At 40.6% G+C, this 20,963-nt stretch overlaps 1 protein-coding gene and 1 non-coding gene across 11 annotated transcripts in view; both read left to right on the plus strand.

Annotated features, from left to right (window-relative positions):
* The window catches only part of LOC111867958 (CUGBP Elav-like family member 4), a 239,562-nt gene that overhangs the window by 11,028 nt on the left and 207,571 nt on the right, over window positions 1-20,963 (plus strand). For all 10 annotated transcript variants that reach the window (XM_023858205.2, XM_023858213.2, XM_023858209.2 and 7 more), the window contains exon 2: window positions 2,266-2,314. In XM_023858205.2, coding sequence (XP_023713973.1) covers window positions 2,266-2,314 — 49 coding nt within the window. The remainder of the gene's footprint in view (window positions 1-2,265; window positions 2,315-20,963) is intronic.
* Window positions 9,363-9,467, plus strand: LOC111867971. Its single transcript, XR_002843432.1, has one exon. It is a non-coding gene; the product is annotated as a U6 spliceosomal RNA (small nuclear RNA).

Raw genomic sequence — 20,963 nt, forward strand, 5'->3', positions numbered from 1 at the left:
ATTCACAGAGGTAAAAACAGACAGGTGATCTCATAAGCCTACTTTTATTTATTAAAAATAAGGGAAGTAGGCTAAAAAGAAACACGTACTTTACATACCTTAATCTTACACTGTTTGTGCTCTTAATTCCTGTCTCTAACACAAGTTCGAATCCCGCTCACATCACCGAAACAAGATATAATACCCCCACCATGCATAATAATATTATCTGATGACGCTTATGTAACTTGTTCACACGAAACATCATACCTACTACATATGCTACTACGGTATTTCATTTTCAGTTGCTTTTACCGCCATCAAATACGTACGTATAATGGCTTATCTGTGTTATCAGGCTTCATTCATGTAACCCCGGACCCTCATTACATAATAGCTTCATTGGACACCACAAATCACGCAGGTTGTGTTTGCCCTTCCTCAAGATGTTATCTGTGATTGTTACATGTTTATCTAATTGAAAATGTCTCCTATCTGCTTTGTACGTACATAATCACCTACCATTTCTGGGGAAGTTCTAGAGATAAAGCAAAACAATAACTCCCGCTAGCATGTGCCACACACTTATGTTTCTATTCCAAAATTTAATTTCCTGGAGTGTAACAATGATTAGTAATGGTTTATTGTCTCCTGTTTCTGTAGAGTAAATGTTTGTTTCGTGCTATAAAGAAAAAAAGATTATTGTCTGAAATGGAAGGATGAAATATATGGACAAGGGGACCCATGCTAAGTATAGGGAGATTAAGAATCAGAATGTGAGTAAATATGTTACTTACTTACTTACTTACTTACTTACTCATGGAGCTCTTGATGAGAAGCCAAATCTGCAGCTACTCAAGAATTTCCCAGCATTTTATTTGTTCATAAGAGCCCTCTACTAGTCCCTATCCTGAGCCAGATCAATCCAATCCAAAACAAGGCCGCCTATCTTTTTAAGATCCATTTTAATATTGTACACCCACCTGCATGTTGGTGTTCCTAGTGGTCTCTTTTATTCTGGCTTTCCCACCAATATCCTATATGCATTCATCGTTCCCCATTCATTCTACTTGCCCTGCCCATCTCATCCTCTTTGACTTGATCTTTCCAATTATACAATTGTACTTGGAGAAGAGTACAATGTATGAAGCTCCTCATTATGCAGTTCTGCTCCAACCTCCTGTGACTTCACTCTCTTCGATCCAAAGATACTACTCAACACCCTATTCTCAAACATCCCAAGTCTATGTTCCTCCCCAAATGTCCGAGACCAAGTTTCACACCCATTCAGAATCGCGGAATATACCTACAAACACATTTCCTAAATGCCCAAATTGACGTTCCGCATAATTTTCACTTCTTGACGTTGGTTTCCTCCTTGTTTTTTCCATTGTCTTATCATAACTGACTAGAAGTTCCCCGAAGCGGATTTTGCACTAAATTCATCTCTTAATGTTTATTCTTAATGTCGAAAGAATCAGATGTCTAGAACGGATCAAGAAGTCCCTAATCATTTAGGCCTGTGTATACTGCATTGTAACCATGCATTACAGAAAATAAATCCCTCTTCTGCAGGAAGTAATATTTTTCTATTTATTCATCTCGTGTAAAATCTCATAAGCGCGATTTTTGTATTCGTGAGTAACATAAGTAGGAAAGCGGCCTCAGTAGTCTAGAGGTAACGTTCCCACCTCGTGACTCGTGGTACGCGGGTTCAAACCCGGCGGAGGTTGTGGAATTTTTAAGGGCGGAAAAAATCAGGGAACAAGTCCTCTGGGAGGGACTTTAAGCCGTGGGTCCCGTGTCGTAGCTTTACGGCACGTAAAAGAACCTCATGTCTCGAGGAGGCCTCTGAGCCAAATTATCGGACATTTACCGCCCAACAAGAGTCTCTAACGCCTCTGGTAGATGTGGGAAGCATCAGGTACCGCTGAGCCAGTAGAGGCCGAACTCGCTGGCTGAGTCGGGGCTGATGGCAAGCACCAATACCGGTATGGTATAGAGACTGGTAGAACATCAAAGGGGGACGTACAATAGACTACTAGTCGCGGTGCATGGGGAAGCCCACCCCCTCCAGTAACAATAATAATAATAATAATAAAATAATAATAATAGCATAAGTAGGAACAGAGCCAGAGAGATCTCTGGTAGAATATTTGAAAATAACTGCATCTTTCTTAGAGAAGGTAGTGTCAGGACTGTTAAAGTAGCATGAAATGTATTGAAAATTAAAAAAAAACTGGTTAGTTAGATATGGAGCTGATAATGTTATTTTGTGTGTTTCAGATGAACCGTCCTATCCAAGTGAAACCAGCGGACAGTGAAAACCGCGGAGGTGAGCCAGTGATCTCTTGGGATTCTTCTCAACTTTAAACGCCCCAATTATAATAGCGGTCTGATCCAGTCTGGAATATCTGCAATAGTAATGCATTCAATTCCATATTGGGTTAGCACCGGAGAGGAACATGGCACCTCTGAAGTTGGATCAATCCCAGATTAGGCGTCAATTCAAATATATATATATATAGCGATTAAAAAAGGCAAAGCTATCCCTGTAGCAGGCCGTGAAGGAACATAGGTTTTTGAGATGTCGAGGATCCCACATTTTCTAGTTAGTCGGCTGAGGCGCTGAGGTTGTCAGACTTAGGCCCTGGTCACTCTTTACCGCCCAGGAAATTTCGTGGTACTCATTTCTGTTAGATGCTGAGTCGAAACCATGACCATAAAGCGGCTGGAAAGATGAGGTAAATTAAAGTAACCAATGACCTCATCGGGACTCGAATCCGCGACTTTCCGGCTTGTAGCATAGTGCCTCAACCAGCTACGCTACCGCGTGCGGTAGTATCACAAATACTATGCGCGATAAAGAATTATATCTTATGAGATACAACGCCGTGTAGTGTGGTAAAATCATCCGATGTTTCTGAGGAAAATATTATCACATGTGACTAATAACTATATTGGTTTTGGTTGGATGATTGGATTTATTAACACCATATCTTACAATCACTCGTAGTCACAATAATAAATGACTGCCTGTGACTCGCTCCATGCTTACTCGTTCCATTTTGGTCTCTATTCGAATCTGAACTACGGCTCGCTTCTCTTCTAGAACGTTTTTTACTGTCTTCTCCTGGCTTCTACTTATCTGAATTCAGAGTTACTTTACGACTGGCGGTTTACCGCCAATCAGTTCGTCTTGGCGATAATCCTCTTGAGACTCACGACCACTAATATTTTATAAACGGAACACTTGCAGTCATAGTCCTCATGTAACATCCTCTCTGACGAGAGGATGGGTCCGACATTTACAATTTCGCCAGCACAGCCACTCTCATGTCCAAGTCCCGCAGGACTCATGACCATATACTGTTTCAGATTCGAGACTCCCCTAACCTGGAAGGCCAGGTCCCCGTATTTTTATCCCCCAGGAACAGGGTAACCCTGTTATACCCCCAGCGTTGCCTCCTTTCTCTTATCTGTATGCAATTCTCTTCTCTTCTTGCATGGCGTATCCTTATCCATGGAAACGTTTGTATAACACTGCGACGGGCTGGTTTCCAAGAATCCATCTCCATGGAAACGCGTTTGCAGATTCGTTCCCTAGCAATGGGTCTACATGTGCTTACCTCCGAAACTTCTGTTGTTCTTCACTGGACTACAGGGCGTTATATCCCGGGCCATGTAACCAGGGCTATGAGAACCACAGATCTAGCTTAGTTATGAGTGCTGAACTAACACTAACCACTGGATGACATCAGGTAATTTTAGCTGTAGTGTCAGAAGCACTTGATTGCAATCCAGCCAACAACAGTAAATTAAAATAAATTTTGCTATCGATAAATATGAATTGTACATGGGGAATATCCAGCTTCAGAAATCCCATAATAGTACTAGACATAATTTTGTGCTTATTAACGAAATTTAGTTTCTACATTTTTGGTTATAGGAAGATTGACCAGGGCTCGAAATTCATTATATCAGTACTAGGAGACAAAATCTTATTTATAAATCCTTTGGCTCAATTCTTCGGCTGCCAAGTCAATCTTAGTGAACAATGTAGCATATATTTCCATTGTTTCTTCTATCTTCTAATATATTTAGATAGCCAGCAACTCCATCTTCTAAATACACTTTGTATTTTCTTGAAAGTTTGGTGTCTTCTAGTTCTGTCAGTGGTTAATAATTTCAAGCCCTGTGTCTTTTATGCTTTATGTGACCAGTTTATTTTTTTATATTAACGAACCTTAATTTTTGTATTTTGATGTAGGCCTAGTTTAATTATATGAATATATTTTGCTTTGGAATTATGTTTTAAACATAACAGAACAGTCCGTTAGTCCGTCTTACTTCTATACGGAAATATTTTACAATAACTTCACAATTAAAACTGCATATTGAATTGGAATTGAATAAATCAATTTATGCCCTACAGGAACCCGTGGGTCCTGTGGGACCTGTGGGGCCTGTAGGGCAGAGGGAGTAACAGGAGGATGGAGAGAACTACACAATATCTTATTAAATGAACAGCAAATTTAATTATATTTGCAATAAATTTATATATGAAAATACATTTATAAGTATGATACTAGACAGACGTGAATATCAGTGGGAAATACTTCGTTAAGAAGCGATGAAAGTTGTTAGGTGTACGAAAAATATTAAATAAATGACTGCTGAGGCCTGTCATTGGTCACGTTCTATATGAAGTTCCAACCACCTCAGTCCTAACAGCTTTTAATAATATCCTTTTAACTCGTTCACAATTTTCAAAATTATTGCCTGTCAGGAAATTTCGTCACTAATATTTTGCATGCAACCCTTCTCGCCCAACCCATCACAGTCTCACACATTTTGATATTCTGAATTACTCACTTGCTTCATGTTAGCTACATAGACTAACAGATCTATTCCTGAACACTTTGTTTAAAAGAAATTTTAATGATGTTTAACAGTACTGTCTTCTGGGATGTTATGACATGTTTTCTTATAGAACTTTACCGACGTTTCGATGGAAAGTAGCGCCTCCATCATAAGAATCGAAAAAGAATATTCCGAGCAAGCAGTCATACAAGTAGCTAGCAGACTACACGGCGTCACATCCTATAAGTTAGGAGGCCTACTCTTCACGGTCACCGCTGTGGGAAACCCACTTCTCACATATAAAATATTTTATTCCTTCAGAATAAAACATGATCAGAACACATAGAAAAGTTTAATTTTCTCTTATAAAATTCTCATATCACTGAATATTTTAAGTGAGAATTTTGATAACCCGCGCCCACTACCTAAACTGCTCCTTACCGGATGCGAAATTTCGCTTATTCAATGTGTTGACAATTTAGTCGAGTTATTTATTCAGTGTCATAAAAGTGACACACAATTCTGTTGGGTTTGTAACTGCGTTTGCAGTGCGTAAGGAAAAGCATCAGGACATGCATTTAAAGGAAGCGAGTTTGGCTTATGACGGTTTAGCTCTACCAGCAGCAGGTCGCACTCAGACGTACTTGTGTCACTTTGCGCCGCTCAATTAGTGCTCTTACATTAAATATAAAAGCACTGATGTCATGACACCGTTCCTGTAAGGGAACTGTGCACACGCGACTCTCAGGGGAAATTGCTCAATGCAACACACAGTTTAGACTAATGTTTAGCACTTCCTGAACCACTTTCATTTCTGTTGCAGTCGGTTTAAGATATGAAGGATTTTAAAGTGTTATATCTATCAGTTATTTTTTCAGTAATTTTTTGAGAAGAATATGATCTTTATTCGCGACTCTAAAAATATATGTGTAAATTATTATAATGCGTGTTTGTTTAATGCCCCGAGATACTGGTAATAAACTTTTGTCGATGATCAAACAGGGCATTATTACGGGTTTTCATAAAAGTAAAAATTAAAGCTATCCCTGTAACAGGCTATGAAGGCCCATATGGTTGTGAGACGTTGAGGGTTCCACATTATCTAGACAAACGGCTCAAAGATGGCGGTAAGGTTGTCAGCCTTACGCGTCGGCCGCGCTTTGCTCCGCAGGAAAATTATTTAATTAATTCCTGGTACTCATTTCTGTTAGAGGCTGAGTCGACCCCAGGGCCATAGTGCGGCTGGAAGGATTAGGTCAATTGAAAAAAATCGAATGACCTCATCGGGACTTGAACCCGAGACCTTCCGGCTTGTAGCATGATGTCGTAGGCCTGTATAAGGGAAAATAACCTGTTAAAGTAGCATAAAATTTGGGGCTTCGGGGGTTCCTTAAGACATTTGTGTAAGTAAAAGAAAGAATGGATTTCTCTATAAGTTTATGGTATATTAAAGTAAACCTACCATGGCCAACTTCAGGGAGTAGAGTCTTTCTTTCAGAAGCCGATCATTGCACAGTTGGTTAAGAAATATGTCCTCTTTTATGGAGCTCAAAAGTTTATCATGTTCACAAGAACCCGACCTGGAACCTTACGTGAGCCAGACTAGTTTTACCCCATATCCTGACGCTCAGTATCTTTAAGATATGCCATGATACTATCCTGCCACCTGAATCTGATTCTCGGAAGTGGAGATCTCGTCGCTTCAGCTTCCGACTGAAGTTTCGTATTAGTTTCTCATCTGTCCTGTTCATGCTAAATGGCAACGCCCATCTCATTCTCTTTGATTTGATCTCGTAACAATAGTTTGTGAAGGGGGGCACGCGGTAGCATAGTTGGTTTAGGCACTATGCTACAAGCCGGAAGGTGGGATCGAATCCCGATGAGGTCATTGGATGTTTTTCAATTTACCTAATCCTTCCAGCCTCACTATGGCCCTGGGGTCGACTCAGGCTCTAACAGAAATGAGTACCAGGAATATTCTTGGGAGTAAAGCGCGGCCGGCGCGTAAGGCTGATAACCTTACCGCCATCTATGAGCCAATTGTCTAACAAATGTGGGAACCTGAACATCTCACAACCCTATGGGCCTCCATGGCCTGTTACAGGAATACCTTTACTTTTTTTTTACTTACTTTATAATATTTTAGGAAATATAGAGGGGCGGATAGAAGTGACAAGAAGACGAGGAAGAAGACGTAAGAAGATGCTGGATGACCTTGGGGACAGAAGAGGATACTGTCATTTGAAGGAGAAAGTTCTANAAGGCCGTGGGTTCGATTTCCGATGGAGTCATTGGACTTTTTAATTGACTTAATCCTTCCAGCCGCACTATTGCCCTGGGGTCGACTCAGCCTCTAACAGAAATGAGTACCAGGAATCTTCCTGGGGGTAAAGAGCTGCCGGCGCGTAAGGCTGACAACCTCACCGCCAGCTATGAGCCGATAGCCTAGAAAAATGTGAGACCCAATGGACCTCCACTGCCAGTTACAGGGATTACTTTTACCTTTTATATTACAAACTGTAAAGTTCATCTTTGAGTAATTATCTCCATGCGCCTGTTACTCCTTTGGAGTCCGAATTTAACGCCGTAAAGTCACACTAACAAACACTTTCATTCAGCTTGGAGGAAGGTCACAGAATGAAAATTAGAAATCAAATTTATTCGTCTTTTTAAGTCATTACTAACACCAATCGCGTCCTTAAGGCAGAATTTGCACACGTCCATGAGCGACCTGTGTACCCAGCGACTACGCTCAAACACCATCACTTCTGGTTTGTATTCCAAACATATCCGGTTCTACTTTCTTGCGTCACACCTACTGCTCTGACTGACGCTTTTCGTACTCCTCGTCAGTCACTCTAAGCAGTTGTGGAAATGGTGACTTAAATTATGCCACGACCACTTCCATCCATATTTCTTCCAACTCATTATTCGCCAGGGTCCAGTACGGCCTAATTTGACTCCGTACATTCTGAGTTACTGACAACAGAGCAAAACGGACTATAAATAAATAAATTCAGAATAATTTTGCTTATAGAAGGTGTCAGATGAGCGGTCAGTATATATGCTTCACATGCTGGAGGTACCGATTTCCATTCTCGACCTGTAGAGCGTCTTTTCTAACTGATTTTGGACATTTACCGCGTATATAGTCAGAGAGATTCTGTGATGTTGCCCAGTTCTGATCATGACCTCTGTCTTCCGAACATTCGCTCATCTTCCTTACATTCAACGCTATAGAGCATGTGCACTCAGCAAATTGAATTGAATTGAATTTATTTGCATTCCATAGATCCTAAGTAGGTTAATACCTCTGGATATAGAACATGTCAAAATAATACCTACTGGTACAAGTAATTTTATCTTAAACTAATATAGCTTAATTCTACATTATTCTCTATTTACATTGAGGTATTCGTCTACAGAGTAGAAGGAATGAGCATGCACATATTTCTTTAGCTGTGATTTAAAATGTTTAGTATCATTACTCAAGTTTTTGATACTTTGTGGGAGACTATTATACACTTTTATGCCAGAAAATAGACTCCTTTTTGATATAATAATAAGTTTGTTTAAGGTAGATGGAAGTTATATTTTTGTCTAGTATTCATGATATGGATATTGGAATTTAATTCAAATTTAGTTTTGTTGTACACAACAAATAAGAGAAGCGATAGTATATATTGTGATTGAAGAGGTAGAATTTTTAATTTCTTAAATAAATCTCTACATGAATCTCTACTTCTACGTCCTGTAATGATTCTAATTATATTCTTTTGTATCTCAAAAATGTTTACACTATGTCACGTGTATGGGTGACTTATAAGACGGGGTTTTGGATTGGATAATTGGAGTTATTAACACATTTTCTCGTAATCACAATAAATTACAGCCATATTGCTAATCTACCCACTTCACAAATGACTGAGAAGACTTATCGAGTCCTAGTGATTTGCAAAGAGGTAGATTAGCAATAGCGCTGTAAATTATTGTGATTGCGAGAGAGTGTGAAAGATGTTAATAAATCCAATCATTCAATCCAAAACTCCGTCTTATACGTCACCGATACACATGATAATACTTTGCTGACTGCACATGCCGTAGCTTTCACTTGTCGTAACCTGGCAACGGATTTATAAGCCTCACTATAACTACAGCACATAGGAGCCGCAGTAGCGTAGTCAGCATAGCGACTGGCTACGGGCAGAACGACTGAGGAGTCGGAGTTCGAGTCCCGGTAGGGTCAAGAATTTTCTCTTCTCCAAATCGTCCAGATCGACACTGGGGTCCACCCAACCTCCTATCCAATGGGTACCTGAGGCTCCTTCCTCGGGGTAAAGCGAACAGAGGCGTTAAGCTGACTACTCACCTCCAGCTAGTGCCGAGGTCAAGAAAATGTGGATCTATACATCCACTCCCCCATACGCCTTCAAGGCGTAGTGCTTATTTCGTTGAGCACAGGGATAACATTACCTTTTTATCGTGTGTACATATAGTCTTTTGTTCACAGACTGACTTTGACTCGCTTCGGCGGTACATATACTAAAATTGGAACGATACAGAGAAGATTAGCATGGCCCCTGCGCAAGGATGACACGCAAAATCGTGAAGCGTTCCACATTTTTTCCCCCTCGNTAGGCATCAGACGAAGAGAGACACCAAAAACTGATGCCGGAAGCAGCGTCATCAGCAGCGACTTGAAGCACAGAGTAAATAATGCTCGAGATGGTTCAAGTTCGTATAGCAACAGGCGTGACCAGAGTGGTTTGAACGCCTATTGTACTGCGATGTGGAAAGCAAATGGAAAAACTACCACATTATCACTTTTCCTGGATAGTCTCTTTCCAAAACCAGAGATACCATGTATGCGAGATGTTTCATTTGAAGGAGAAAGCTCTAGATCGCATCAAGTGGAGGAACTGTTTTGGAAGAGACTGTGGACCTGTCGTCTTGACAGATTACTGATGAATGAATGAATGACTTTGAACTGACGACTGAGCTCCAACTGAACTGCCAGTTATTATGGGCTTCTCGTTATATAGACTGGGGTCGGACCACACCACAGAAAAGACATCCGTTGCCTAGTAATGTATATATATGAGAAGTACCTCCTGCGATACCAGTTCTATTGTTGTGTGCGTGTATTGCGGACGTTCCATAACAATAGGTCTGCATGTTACAGTATTGTTACATAAGTCAAGAAAGAACCCAACTGCATATCGGCGTCAGGGTAGTGACTAGGCTGACAGGCTGGGCAACTGGGAATTGGGTTCCGATTGCCAGCACGACCCAATATTTCTTCTTTTCTGCAGTTTTCACATTTTCTCGTTGACCCACCCTGCCTTCTGTGTAATGGGTAACGGGAATTATTTCCCGAGGGTAAAGCTGCCGAGACCTGAAGCTGACCACTCATCTCCACGTAATACTGAGGTTAAGAAATGTCTGCATCTCTACAGCTTACCTTCTCTCTCACACATATCTTCATAGCGCAGTATCTAATTAAGCTCCAGGACAGACATATGTTTACTTTTCAGATCAAAACAGTGTCCAAGGCATGCAAGGATTACAACTGGAACACATTAACTCTCACGTCCCAAATACCATCCACTGAATAACTATGACCTCCTTTTTCATTTCAGAATATGCTGTTCGCCCCCATTTCATGCACGTAATTTATGTGAGAGCATAATAATGTGTTTGTAACCCCGCTGTCGTGTATTGGCATTATAAAAGAGATATAACGTTAGCAGCCGGCGCGTGTGTAAACACGCATGCTAAAGTTAACTGAAAATGAAAGGTAGACATCAACACGGAAGTTGCTAGTGAGCGTCCATCTGATGGATGACAGTGTAGATTTGTATCTGATATGCCACTTGCTGGCTGCTATATAGTTCCGTGCGAAGTATGATCAGGGTGAACAGAACGTGTTGAAGTTTAGATTATCTGTTTAATGGCGGCAGTGGTGCGGAGTCGTGGAGATCTGTAGCACTTCCACAGGCATGAATTTCCATCTCACTTTGTGGTGAACACTTGTGTTCTTATTAACTATATGAAGCTAAATTCCTGGCACCAATGGCGGCGAATGTATGCGTGCCGTGTATAATTCACCCTATTAAATAAATTCTCAGGTACAAGAATCACAAGGACCAGCGGAACACATGGCAAAACTACATTCTTGGAACGTAAGGTACAAAGTTTTGCCATTTTCTACGGATATTGTCTCATTTTATCCCTAACTTTCGGCACGTACAACCCACCACGGCAGCTTACTCTAATTTCATACGTAGTATGAAAAATTGGCCTGTCACGGTAATCGAGCGGTCTAAAGTATGCACCGTTTTCGCTTGCTCGTAAGCCGGGATCGTGGGTTCGAATCCCGCTCAGGACATTAATGTTTGGTGTTTTTGTGTGTACTGGTTTTTCACCCACCCAATGAGTCCAACCGAATGTTTAAGATTTAGTAAACCGAAGTGAAACGGAGAATCTCATGGAGGTAAGCCAAGGCCAAAATTGGGACTGTAGCGTCAAAGGAAGAGAAGTATGAAAAATTGTTGAACATTTACACTATTGAGGTTAATTAGAACATAACTTCTTTGTTTCTATCTTTTGATGAGAGATTGTAATTTTAATTGGCAATAAGCCATGGACTGTTAACATAAACGAGGTTGTTTAGAACACCACCCAGCAGTGTTCTTTGTAATATACGAGAAAATGTTAATTGCTAGAGAAAGCAAAAGCTGTCTAGGCGAAAAAAATTGCAAATCGTAAGTTTAACGTTTTCCCTTATAAACCTACACCTTTTACATCGGAGGTGGTATTATTAACGTATTATGTATATGTTACTTTGTAAATTAATTTGGAATTAGCCTGATATTTCCAAAAATTATATCATTAATGTTTTTTTCTTCTCTACGATTTTGGACAGATTGTGTGCTGGATGCCATGCGTCATAATTACGAAAGAGTGTCTTAGTCTTTACATATTACGACCCTGAAGATACAGGCAGTACGTTACGCCGAGACATCGGTAAAATTGTACCATTTTCATAATGCAGTTTTTGTAAATTATCCATCTTTTTTTATTAAAAACAAAATTTCTGGGACTAGATTCTGTCTCCGTCTTCAGGTGCAAAGTCACGTGTATGTGGAGTTTTCTAATGTTTGTCTTAACTCCCGTTGATGGGTTGCGTTGTCTCTGGTTTATGCAGTTACGTCTATTCTTATGTTGGTATCCGAAGATTTTGACTGGCTCTATCAATTAGGCCCAACTGAGTAGGATTTTACCTAAAGACGGAGACAGAATCTAGTCTCCGAAACGTTGAATTTTTATAAAAATACAATACGATGAATAATGTCCAAAAACTCGATAATCGTTTTAATATGCCTTTGTTACATACTTTTGGATCTTGTCCAAGATTACACGACATGACGTCCCTGAAGACACTAGTCTATATTTTCAGTCGATTCTTACATAACTCTGCAATAAAACGTTGTTTCTGAAACCAGTGTCTATAGGCGTTCGGTATGGCACAACACAGTGCTGAGCACACGTCGTCGTAGATTTTGTCGCGTTCGGAACCAAAATTTGTATACTTCGGCCTGATGCCATCTGTCCATCCGCTTCTGCTGCATGTGACAATTGTGGAATTGCTGAAAGAAATTAATAAATCTTCATACTGCGGAGTTCTACTGAAATATATTGTTACAATATAATCTCAGATAGATTTAGACTTACAATAACGGATAGCGGCCTCCGTAGTCTAGAGGTAACGTTCCCACCTCATGACTCATAGTACGCGGGTTCAAATACCCGGCGGAGGTCGTCGAATTTTTAAGGGCGGAAAAATTCAGGGAACAAGTCCTCCGGGAGGGACTTTAAGCCGTGGGTCCCGTGTCGTAGCTTTACGGTACTTAAAAGAACCTCAGATCTCCAAAGGAGGTCACTGAGCCAAATTACGGACGTTTCCCGCCCAACAGCAGTTTCTAATACCTCCGGTAGATGGGGGAAGCATTATAGGTATCTCTCAGCTAGTAGAGCCGGTCTCACTGGCTGGGCGGGACTGATGGTAAGCACCAGTACCGGTAGGATATAGAGATTGGTATAAATCATAGAGGGAAGCACAATGTACCAATACAGGTCTCAGTGCATGGGGAAACCCACCCTCTCCAATAACTAACTAACTACAATAACGGATACTTTACTTGAAGGACGACGTGTTTCTGTGCCAATCTCGATCGTAACTCTCAATTGACGTGGTAAATATTTAACTGAGCGAATAATGTTTCCAACAGAAGCTATAGAGAAAAATAAAACTCGCACCTCATATTCCACACACACTTTTCGGAAAATATTAATGTTATCGCTACGAAAATCATCCCTCAGAATTGTTACGCCTTGCATGCATTTTCAAATTTGCATTCTGTTCTTGTGTTATGTAAGCAACGCAGAAATTATCCCTATGTTTAATTAAGCACCACTTCATGAAGACATATAGATAAGTGGAGGTAAAACCACACGAATTCATAATCTTGGCAGTAGATGGATATGAGTGGTTAGCTTCACGACCAGATCGCTTTGTCCCCGATCAAAGACCCCGGTATCCATTGGATAGGAGGCTCGTAAAGCCTCATGTCCGGTCTTGAGAAAAGTCTCTTTCCCTCGCAGGGAATCGAACCCTAATTTTCCTATCGTCGTGCCCATATCTTAGTTACTATAGTAACCGAGGTATCCCGGTGCCTGTGTTTTGTAGATTATCGTCTTAAATTACAGTATGGCCAGTATAAACGACAATAATTTTAATTTAGTTTTATTTCAGTAGGTGGCGTTAACGTATAAATAATGCTCCCTTATTAAGATCAAAGGCTTAGGGCCTCGCTATAGCTCAAGCGGTTAGTCGCTGGCTTCACACCTCGGCGGCCCGGGTTCGATCCCGGGGTCTGGTCAAGTGGGATTTGTGGTGGCAAATTGGCGCTGGTGCAGTTTTCTTCGAGTACTTCGGTTTCCCCTGCCAATCTTCATTCCACTAATTTCTCCACAATCACCCTCACCTATCATCCGGGGCTGGTACAATAGGCCAGAAATGGCCGCAGTACAAGGGACTTAGTCCCATCCCACTAGCAATAAAGAAAAAACGAAAAGAAGAAAGAAAGAATGGCTAGAAATGGCCATAGACTCGGGTAGATTTCCTCCGCCCAATTCGACAGTTATTAAGGAAGCTTTTTCCAGTGTCGACACTTGAAGAGCTCTCAGACCTGAGTGACGGTGCGACCCTGCCCCCTAATAATTCCCTTCCTCATATAAATTCTCTTTGCAACTGTGCTTGAGTGTCTACCTCCTTCTGTAGAGTCGTTTCCACCTCAGATGCGATTAATCGGTTGACTGATCTTGTTTGAATATTGGGTTGAGTGGCTAGAACTCGTACTTGCTTTTATCTAAGAAGTCACGAGTTCGCATACCGGTTCGGAGACGGGTCACCCAGGGAAATGCTGGGATAAAGGTAAAAAAATAAGATAAATTTGTCTCTGTGAATACATAATTGAGCACTACGCCGTGAGGGCGTATGGGGAATAGGACGTATAGCTCCACGTTTCCTTTACTTCACCTCTAGTTGATGTTGTCAGATTCACGTTCCGGCTGCTTTACCCTCAAGGAAAGAGCTTCCTGTAACAATTGGATAGGAGGCTGGATTGGTCCCAGAGCTGGTCTTGATGACATGGAGAAGAGAAAATTCTTGCCCCTACCGCGACGCGAACTCCGACTCCTCGGTCGTTCAGTCCGTAGCCAGTCGCTGTATCTATAACGCTATCCCGGCTCCGGTAAATGCTAGGCTAAATATATTAAATTAGATGACTGTTTCTTTGTACATCCTTTACAAATTCTTATTTACTAATTACAGTGTCATTCAAATTTATATTGCCTGTGGTACAAAACGCGTATTTAAGTAAATCAAGAATAAAGAGAGAAGCTGATTAAACTCCTAGGAAATGTTACAGCAGATAACAAGTGAAACTTCTTATAAATTGTGGGAAAGTAAATTTTTTGGAGAAAGCTGTCGTTAATTTCAATGTATAATCTCTGGGATTCAAATCGATCTCTATCGAAGTGCATTTCTGTATCATTGCCGGATCCTCCTCTTCAGAGGCTGTCAGTAATGAGGTCTCCTTTCTGTATCCTTCAGTTCAACAGTTTTCTTCACCCACTTCTGCCGGGCTCCTAATGGAGCACAAATACTGTCTGTATGACTTGAAGTGACGTACCTGCGCCCCAGCCGTGTTCTGTTGCTCGGCAACAGTTTCATGCAAAAAGCGATTACTGTACGGCTCCAAGCGTTAAATAACAGGAAGGTGTATGATCATATCACATTTATTCATTTTAGAACATGAATTTAATGATAGGTAAAAATAGTTTAGTGCCTGTGTCTTCCAGTGCAACCATTAAAATCTGAAGTCCGCAGACGCAGTATAGAACAGTCTTTCTCAACCTTTATTTTAATTAAGTGCCCCTTTCTAAAAATATTTTTGAAGTATCTGAAATACTAATTCATAATCTATTTTACACTGATAGAACTTCACAAAAAATTGTATTACTTAAAACATAAAAATCCAGGCATTTCTGTTGTGTTCACATACTTTGCTTCCTTACCCCAAAGGGTATGCCTACCACTGGTTGAGAAACATTTTAGTAGGAGATACAAGCAGTTTTATTATTTTATTCTGTGTTTATGAACAGTCTGGTCGAAATTTGCTTACTGATGCTGTCTCACATACAGACAGATTCAATATTTCCAAATATAGGTCTATACTATATATCAGTCCTCAACAACTAATTTTGCCGCAAGAACAAAAATTACGAACAGGTAAGAGTATGAAGAATTATGCAGGTTATTATGAAACGAATTACTGAATTCTTGTTTAATGCTGTTTAGCTGCCCACCCCTCTGTAGGTTGTTCTGCTAATTCATAGAACTTGGCCAAATTGTGTTAGGGTGGATGTGGGGGGGGGTGACCTGACTTCACTGCTTTTGCGATTAATTGCTACTATGCATGGTCGGGGAGAAAAAATCTTCTCTTAGAATGGCATTGCATTCGTACACGTCTAAACTGATGATTGTTTCCGTATGAAATGCGTTACAGCAAACCATTAGGAGAATTAAAGAGTCAGCAGGAAATATCAGAGCGGCAAGGACTGAGCAAGCTGCGCGGCGTCCTTCAGCGCGTCAGACCAACTGCAGTTGCTGGATCTTGAAGCACGTTACTGCGGACAGTAATAGATCGTGTACCGTGAGGATTATTTGGCTTGTTTAGAGAGTTTAACCAGCTACCTACCTACATGAGACGGGGTTCTATTTTAAAAGCTAACAGTCGCTCATCTCTCTCAGAAATCTTCCGCCGTTTAAGGAACTAAGTGGTTCATTACTGTGTTCAGAGGATCCAAACACCGGACCCTATCCTGAACCAGACACACACAAAACTTGAAGTCCGCAAGTGAACTATACCTATGTCCATGGTTTATGCTAACCGTCTTACAGTGTATACACTTTTTCACCTTAATCTTCACTTCCACAGTACATGTTTCAGCACTAATGTGCCATCCTCAGAACTATACCTACCTAGCGACCGCCGCTTGTCGGAGAAGTTAGTGCCAACTTTACGGGATAGAGGATGTCACGTGGTAGCGCAACGAATCCCCACTGATGTTAATCTCGGTTTTCTAGACCGGAGATCCTCAATTATCTTAACGTCGCTTAGTGGACTTCTTTCCAGACTCACTATTTCTCAGAAAATCCGGTAGCCCCGTGAATCGAACCCGGGATCTCTGGATCTGTGGCCAGGAACTCTGACCACTAGACCACAGAGGTGGTCCATGAGCCAGATACAGGGCCGCAGGAACCCTAAATGTCGTCCCACGTGACTATAAATTCGCTGCCTCCCCCGACTCAGTTATAAACAAATCAAGTTTCTCAAAACTTAGTGGCAATTATTAACGTTGAAATTTCCAGACACCGAGATGAAAACTAAGATTGGCGCCGTAAGTCAGACAAGTGTGTTAACATTGTTGCGTAACAGGTTTTGATTATTGTCAATTAATGATCACGGTATGAGTAGTAGATCGGCAGAACTTGAATTTCATTTAATGGAAGAAGAACTTTTATATAGCGTCCCCCCCCTCTTCCCAGATCGCTGCTGCTAGGATCAGCAGTTCCCTCGCGCCTTCCTTTCTCAGACGAATTCAGTCCATAGCCTCGCTTTTATTTCCTTGGTTTCATTTTGATGTTATTAATCTGTTGGTTCCTAAGTTTTCAAAGTCATTTATTCTGCTAAAAATTTCCAACTGCATTTTTAATCTAGTCCTTGTGTCCTATACCTCTCCGCAAGATTTTGGCACCCTAATAGTATTTTGGAAACAAGTTGTTTCGAATTTAATGACATTAAAACGAATTTCTTTACACCATTACTGGAAAGGCGTTTTCTTATCACAATTAATTTAACGAAATCAAGAAACGTGTCATGTAGGGCTGAACTAGAGTTTTGGATGTAAACAGACAATTCCCGTATTACAAACAATTTCTTTTAATTTATATGCCGGAGGTCAGATGGTTAGTTGCCGGTCGCTTACCGCTGCTGGGCCCTCTCTCTAATTCCAGGTGAGTTATATTAGGATTTTAAGCCGTGGGTCCCGTGTCATAGATTTACGGCACGTAAAAGATCCTCATGTCTCTAGGAGACCTCTGAGCAAAATTAGGCAACAATTTCCCGCCAAAGTAGTTTCCAATGCCTCTGGTAAATGGGGGAAATATTAGGTACCGACGGCCGACCTCGTTGGCTGAACGGGGCTGATAGCACGCACCAGTACCGGTAGGGTATGGCGACAGTAGAAATTAAAGGGGGACGCACAATGGACCAATAACTGGTCTAAGTGCATGGAGAAAATAATAATAATAATATATTAGGATTTATGGCAAAGAAAATGTCACTCGAGCAGATTTTCTTTCGAGTAGCGTGGTTTTCCCCGCCAGTTGTCCTTTCGTCAAATACTCCATTTCTCCCATCTAACATTCAGGGCGGTACAGTGTGCTAATTGCTATCTAAGTGTAAGGTATTCTCTCTTACCCTACTCTAAGAATGAAGAAGATTATTGATACTATCACGTGTAGGAGTGACTATCAAAGGGGTTTTGATTGGATATTGAATTTATTGATAACTGATACACACGACTGGAACTGCAAATAATTACATCACCGCTATCTCCACAATTCACAAATCTCCACAAACTCCACTAAGCCTTTTCTAGCCTGCTGTGTCTTCACCAGCCTTCCCCTGGCAACGGCTCCTAACAGTGGAGATTCTTCAGTTTCACGCGCTCAGGTCCTCTATTCACAGACTCCCATACACAGCTGACTTGGTTGCCCCAATTATCTTCAAGATAACTCCTCGGCACGGACCACGAAGAAACATCCCGTTTAAAATAGTACCTCTATTGTTGCGCGTCGATTAGTTGCTGCGGGAACGTGTTTACCGAGCCGTTGTCTAGAAACGTCTCTGGTATATTCGTCTATCTCGCGATCGTCGCATAGCAACGGCTCTAGACCCTAAATGCTGTAACGTGTATGAGTGACTATAGACTGGGGTTGGATTGTTAATTGGATTTATTGACCATTGCAGATCGTAACTACAAGAAACCATATTACTATATCAAATTCACACTCTGCAGTTTACTACAGCACACACCTGAGTCTTCTGTTTGCTGTGATTTTACCTGTTGCCTCATAGCGGATTCCAACAATGTCCTCTGCTTGCGTGGTCACGTTCTTACTGGCCGGCGACTGTCTCGCAGCTGTCGACTGAACTCGACTCTACTCCACCCCACTCACTCTAATTGCCCTCTTATATCATCCCGGCACGAACCGCACAGAAGACACCGTTCCTCCGTTGCTGTCCAGTTGTTGCTTAGCGAACCGGGCCGCTATATAGTCGCCTGTCTCGCGGTCGCCGCCTAGCAACGGCTCTGCACGGCACAATACTTCTGTTGTCTTCCTGTAGAAGATTAGTGCAAAATGTGGCATAAAATTTTTACAATAATTTTTATTATTAATATACTGGTATGAAATTTCCTTTTATATGCAGTGGCCCAAAAGTCAGTTGTGAATTGTGCATCGAACATGGAGAATCTCACTTCGAACAATTATTATAAATTCAGTAAGTAATAAAATAATTTCTAACGTATTTTACTGTACATTTTACCAATCAGTCAACTGACTTTTGTGCCTGCCTGTAGATATACTTCATAGCAAAGTCTTGCTCTCTGTTTGTGAACGGTACTTAATTAATCACACACATATATCTCAGTAGCTATTAATTCATTCTCAAATATGGATTACGTACATTGGTAATAACCCAAACGCATTTCTTGTTAGATTTATAACAGTAAATTAAATTATTGCTAGACTTATGCAATATTTTCGCCTTTATTTTTAAAGTCCTCCACAATGTTATTTTTATTCTAATTCTAATTTTATTAACGATCCACTTTTCTGTGTGGATCCCCGTGTCTCATTCATATGGAAATTTTGTTTCACAACACGAACCTCCCACCCCCTCTCCCTCTCTGTGCAGGAAAGGAGTTCTTTACGAACGCAGTGTAAGTGTGACTAAATACCGGAACACAGCTTAGCGCATTCTAATTGCTTCTTTTGTTTCCTAAGTATTTCAGTGTAAGTTGGTCACAAATGTTCGTTCATTCTTTCCAAGCAATGGACAAAAACCCTCCACGTTATAACCGATTTAAACAGCTATTATTCTTGTTAAGTAACAATAGTTAATCTATAATTCTTAATTCTTATGCTGATTGGATTTTTCTTTCGACTTGTATATTCAAACCGCAGTGAAAACCCGAAATCAAATTATTTTTTCATTGGGATCGTGCTCAGTGTTATAAACAGATATACAGAAATATAGTTTCCTGCCTGTAAAAACATTAGCCATTTGAGGCGTGAAATTAATCTAGATAGTATTTAAAAACTCAGTCCCTATTTCACAGTAAACACTGCCATTCAATTAGAAAAACCAATCAGTTAATGTTTTTCGGCGAAATCATTACTATTTGTTCTTAGAACCGTGCGAAATCCATAACAGTCTGTGGGTAAAACTCGGGGTTTTGAAATGCTAGATAGTGGTATAAGTTGTGATCACTATGCGTTAAATGGTTAAGAGAGGCCTGGAGATAGAGTGTAACACACTTCTGCATCCGTAATTTTGAAATGCGAAAAAGAAGTTATTCGAATAATGAGCATATCACGTCTTTAAAAATTGAAAATTACTAGATAACAGACTCAAAGCGATAAGGCATTGAAATTCCGAAAAATTCAAGGAACGGCCTGGAGCTAACAGCGATATCAGAACATATAACTAAGACGTGACTGACTGAAAGGAATGTTTTAAAAAATCGCTACTTTCAAAATATCTCCTCAAAGTAACAGTGATTTATAGAATTTCTACCATTCAAGTAACTGAATCAAATGAAACCAAATTTATATAATCCTAACTTGCAACTGACTGAAAGTATTTCTGCATCACTGGTTTCAATAAGCGGACTTTATTTCTTCCCAACTTGTCTGTTTTCCCAGCTTCATGCGAGAAGTCCGGCACACGAGGCACGTTGTATGAACCACTATCTCGCCTCTACTTAAAACTTCGCTTCTCATTCCTGTTCGTGTGTCCCCAATCTGATAAAAGAAAACGACTCAGAGAAAGTGAAAGAGTTATATGGGATTTCTTTATCTCGTTTTCAGAGCTCAAGAAAAAGAAACTCGTCTATGTGGATTGGTGGAACTACTCAAACTTTTTGAAGGTTTCCGACAATGGAAACAAGAAAAGAACTGGCACCGCAATTACTGCTGTACCGAAATATTCTGTCTTCGTTGTCGTGTATAACTGCAATTCAGATAGAAAGGGGTTCTTTCTAGTTGTGCTATTGTAATGCTATCAGTTCAGAGCAGAGGGACGGCTTTTCATTACATCCTATGGTGAGTTTCAGAGAAGAAAGATCTCCATATACAAATAACAGCATGAGGAAGTTAACCATAATGTTCTATAAAACATAACGAGATTTTAATATAGGACTTA

This window comes from Cryptotermes secundus, unplaced genomic scaffold (genome assembly GCF_002891405.2).
Source record: "Cryptotermes secundus unplaced genomic scaffold, Csec_1.0 scaffold337, whole genome shotgun sequence".
NCBI lineage: Eukaryota > Metazoa > Arthropoda > Insecta > Blattodea > Kalotermitidae > Cryptotermes > Cryptotermes secundus.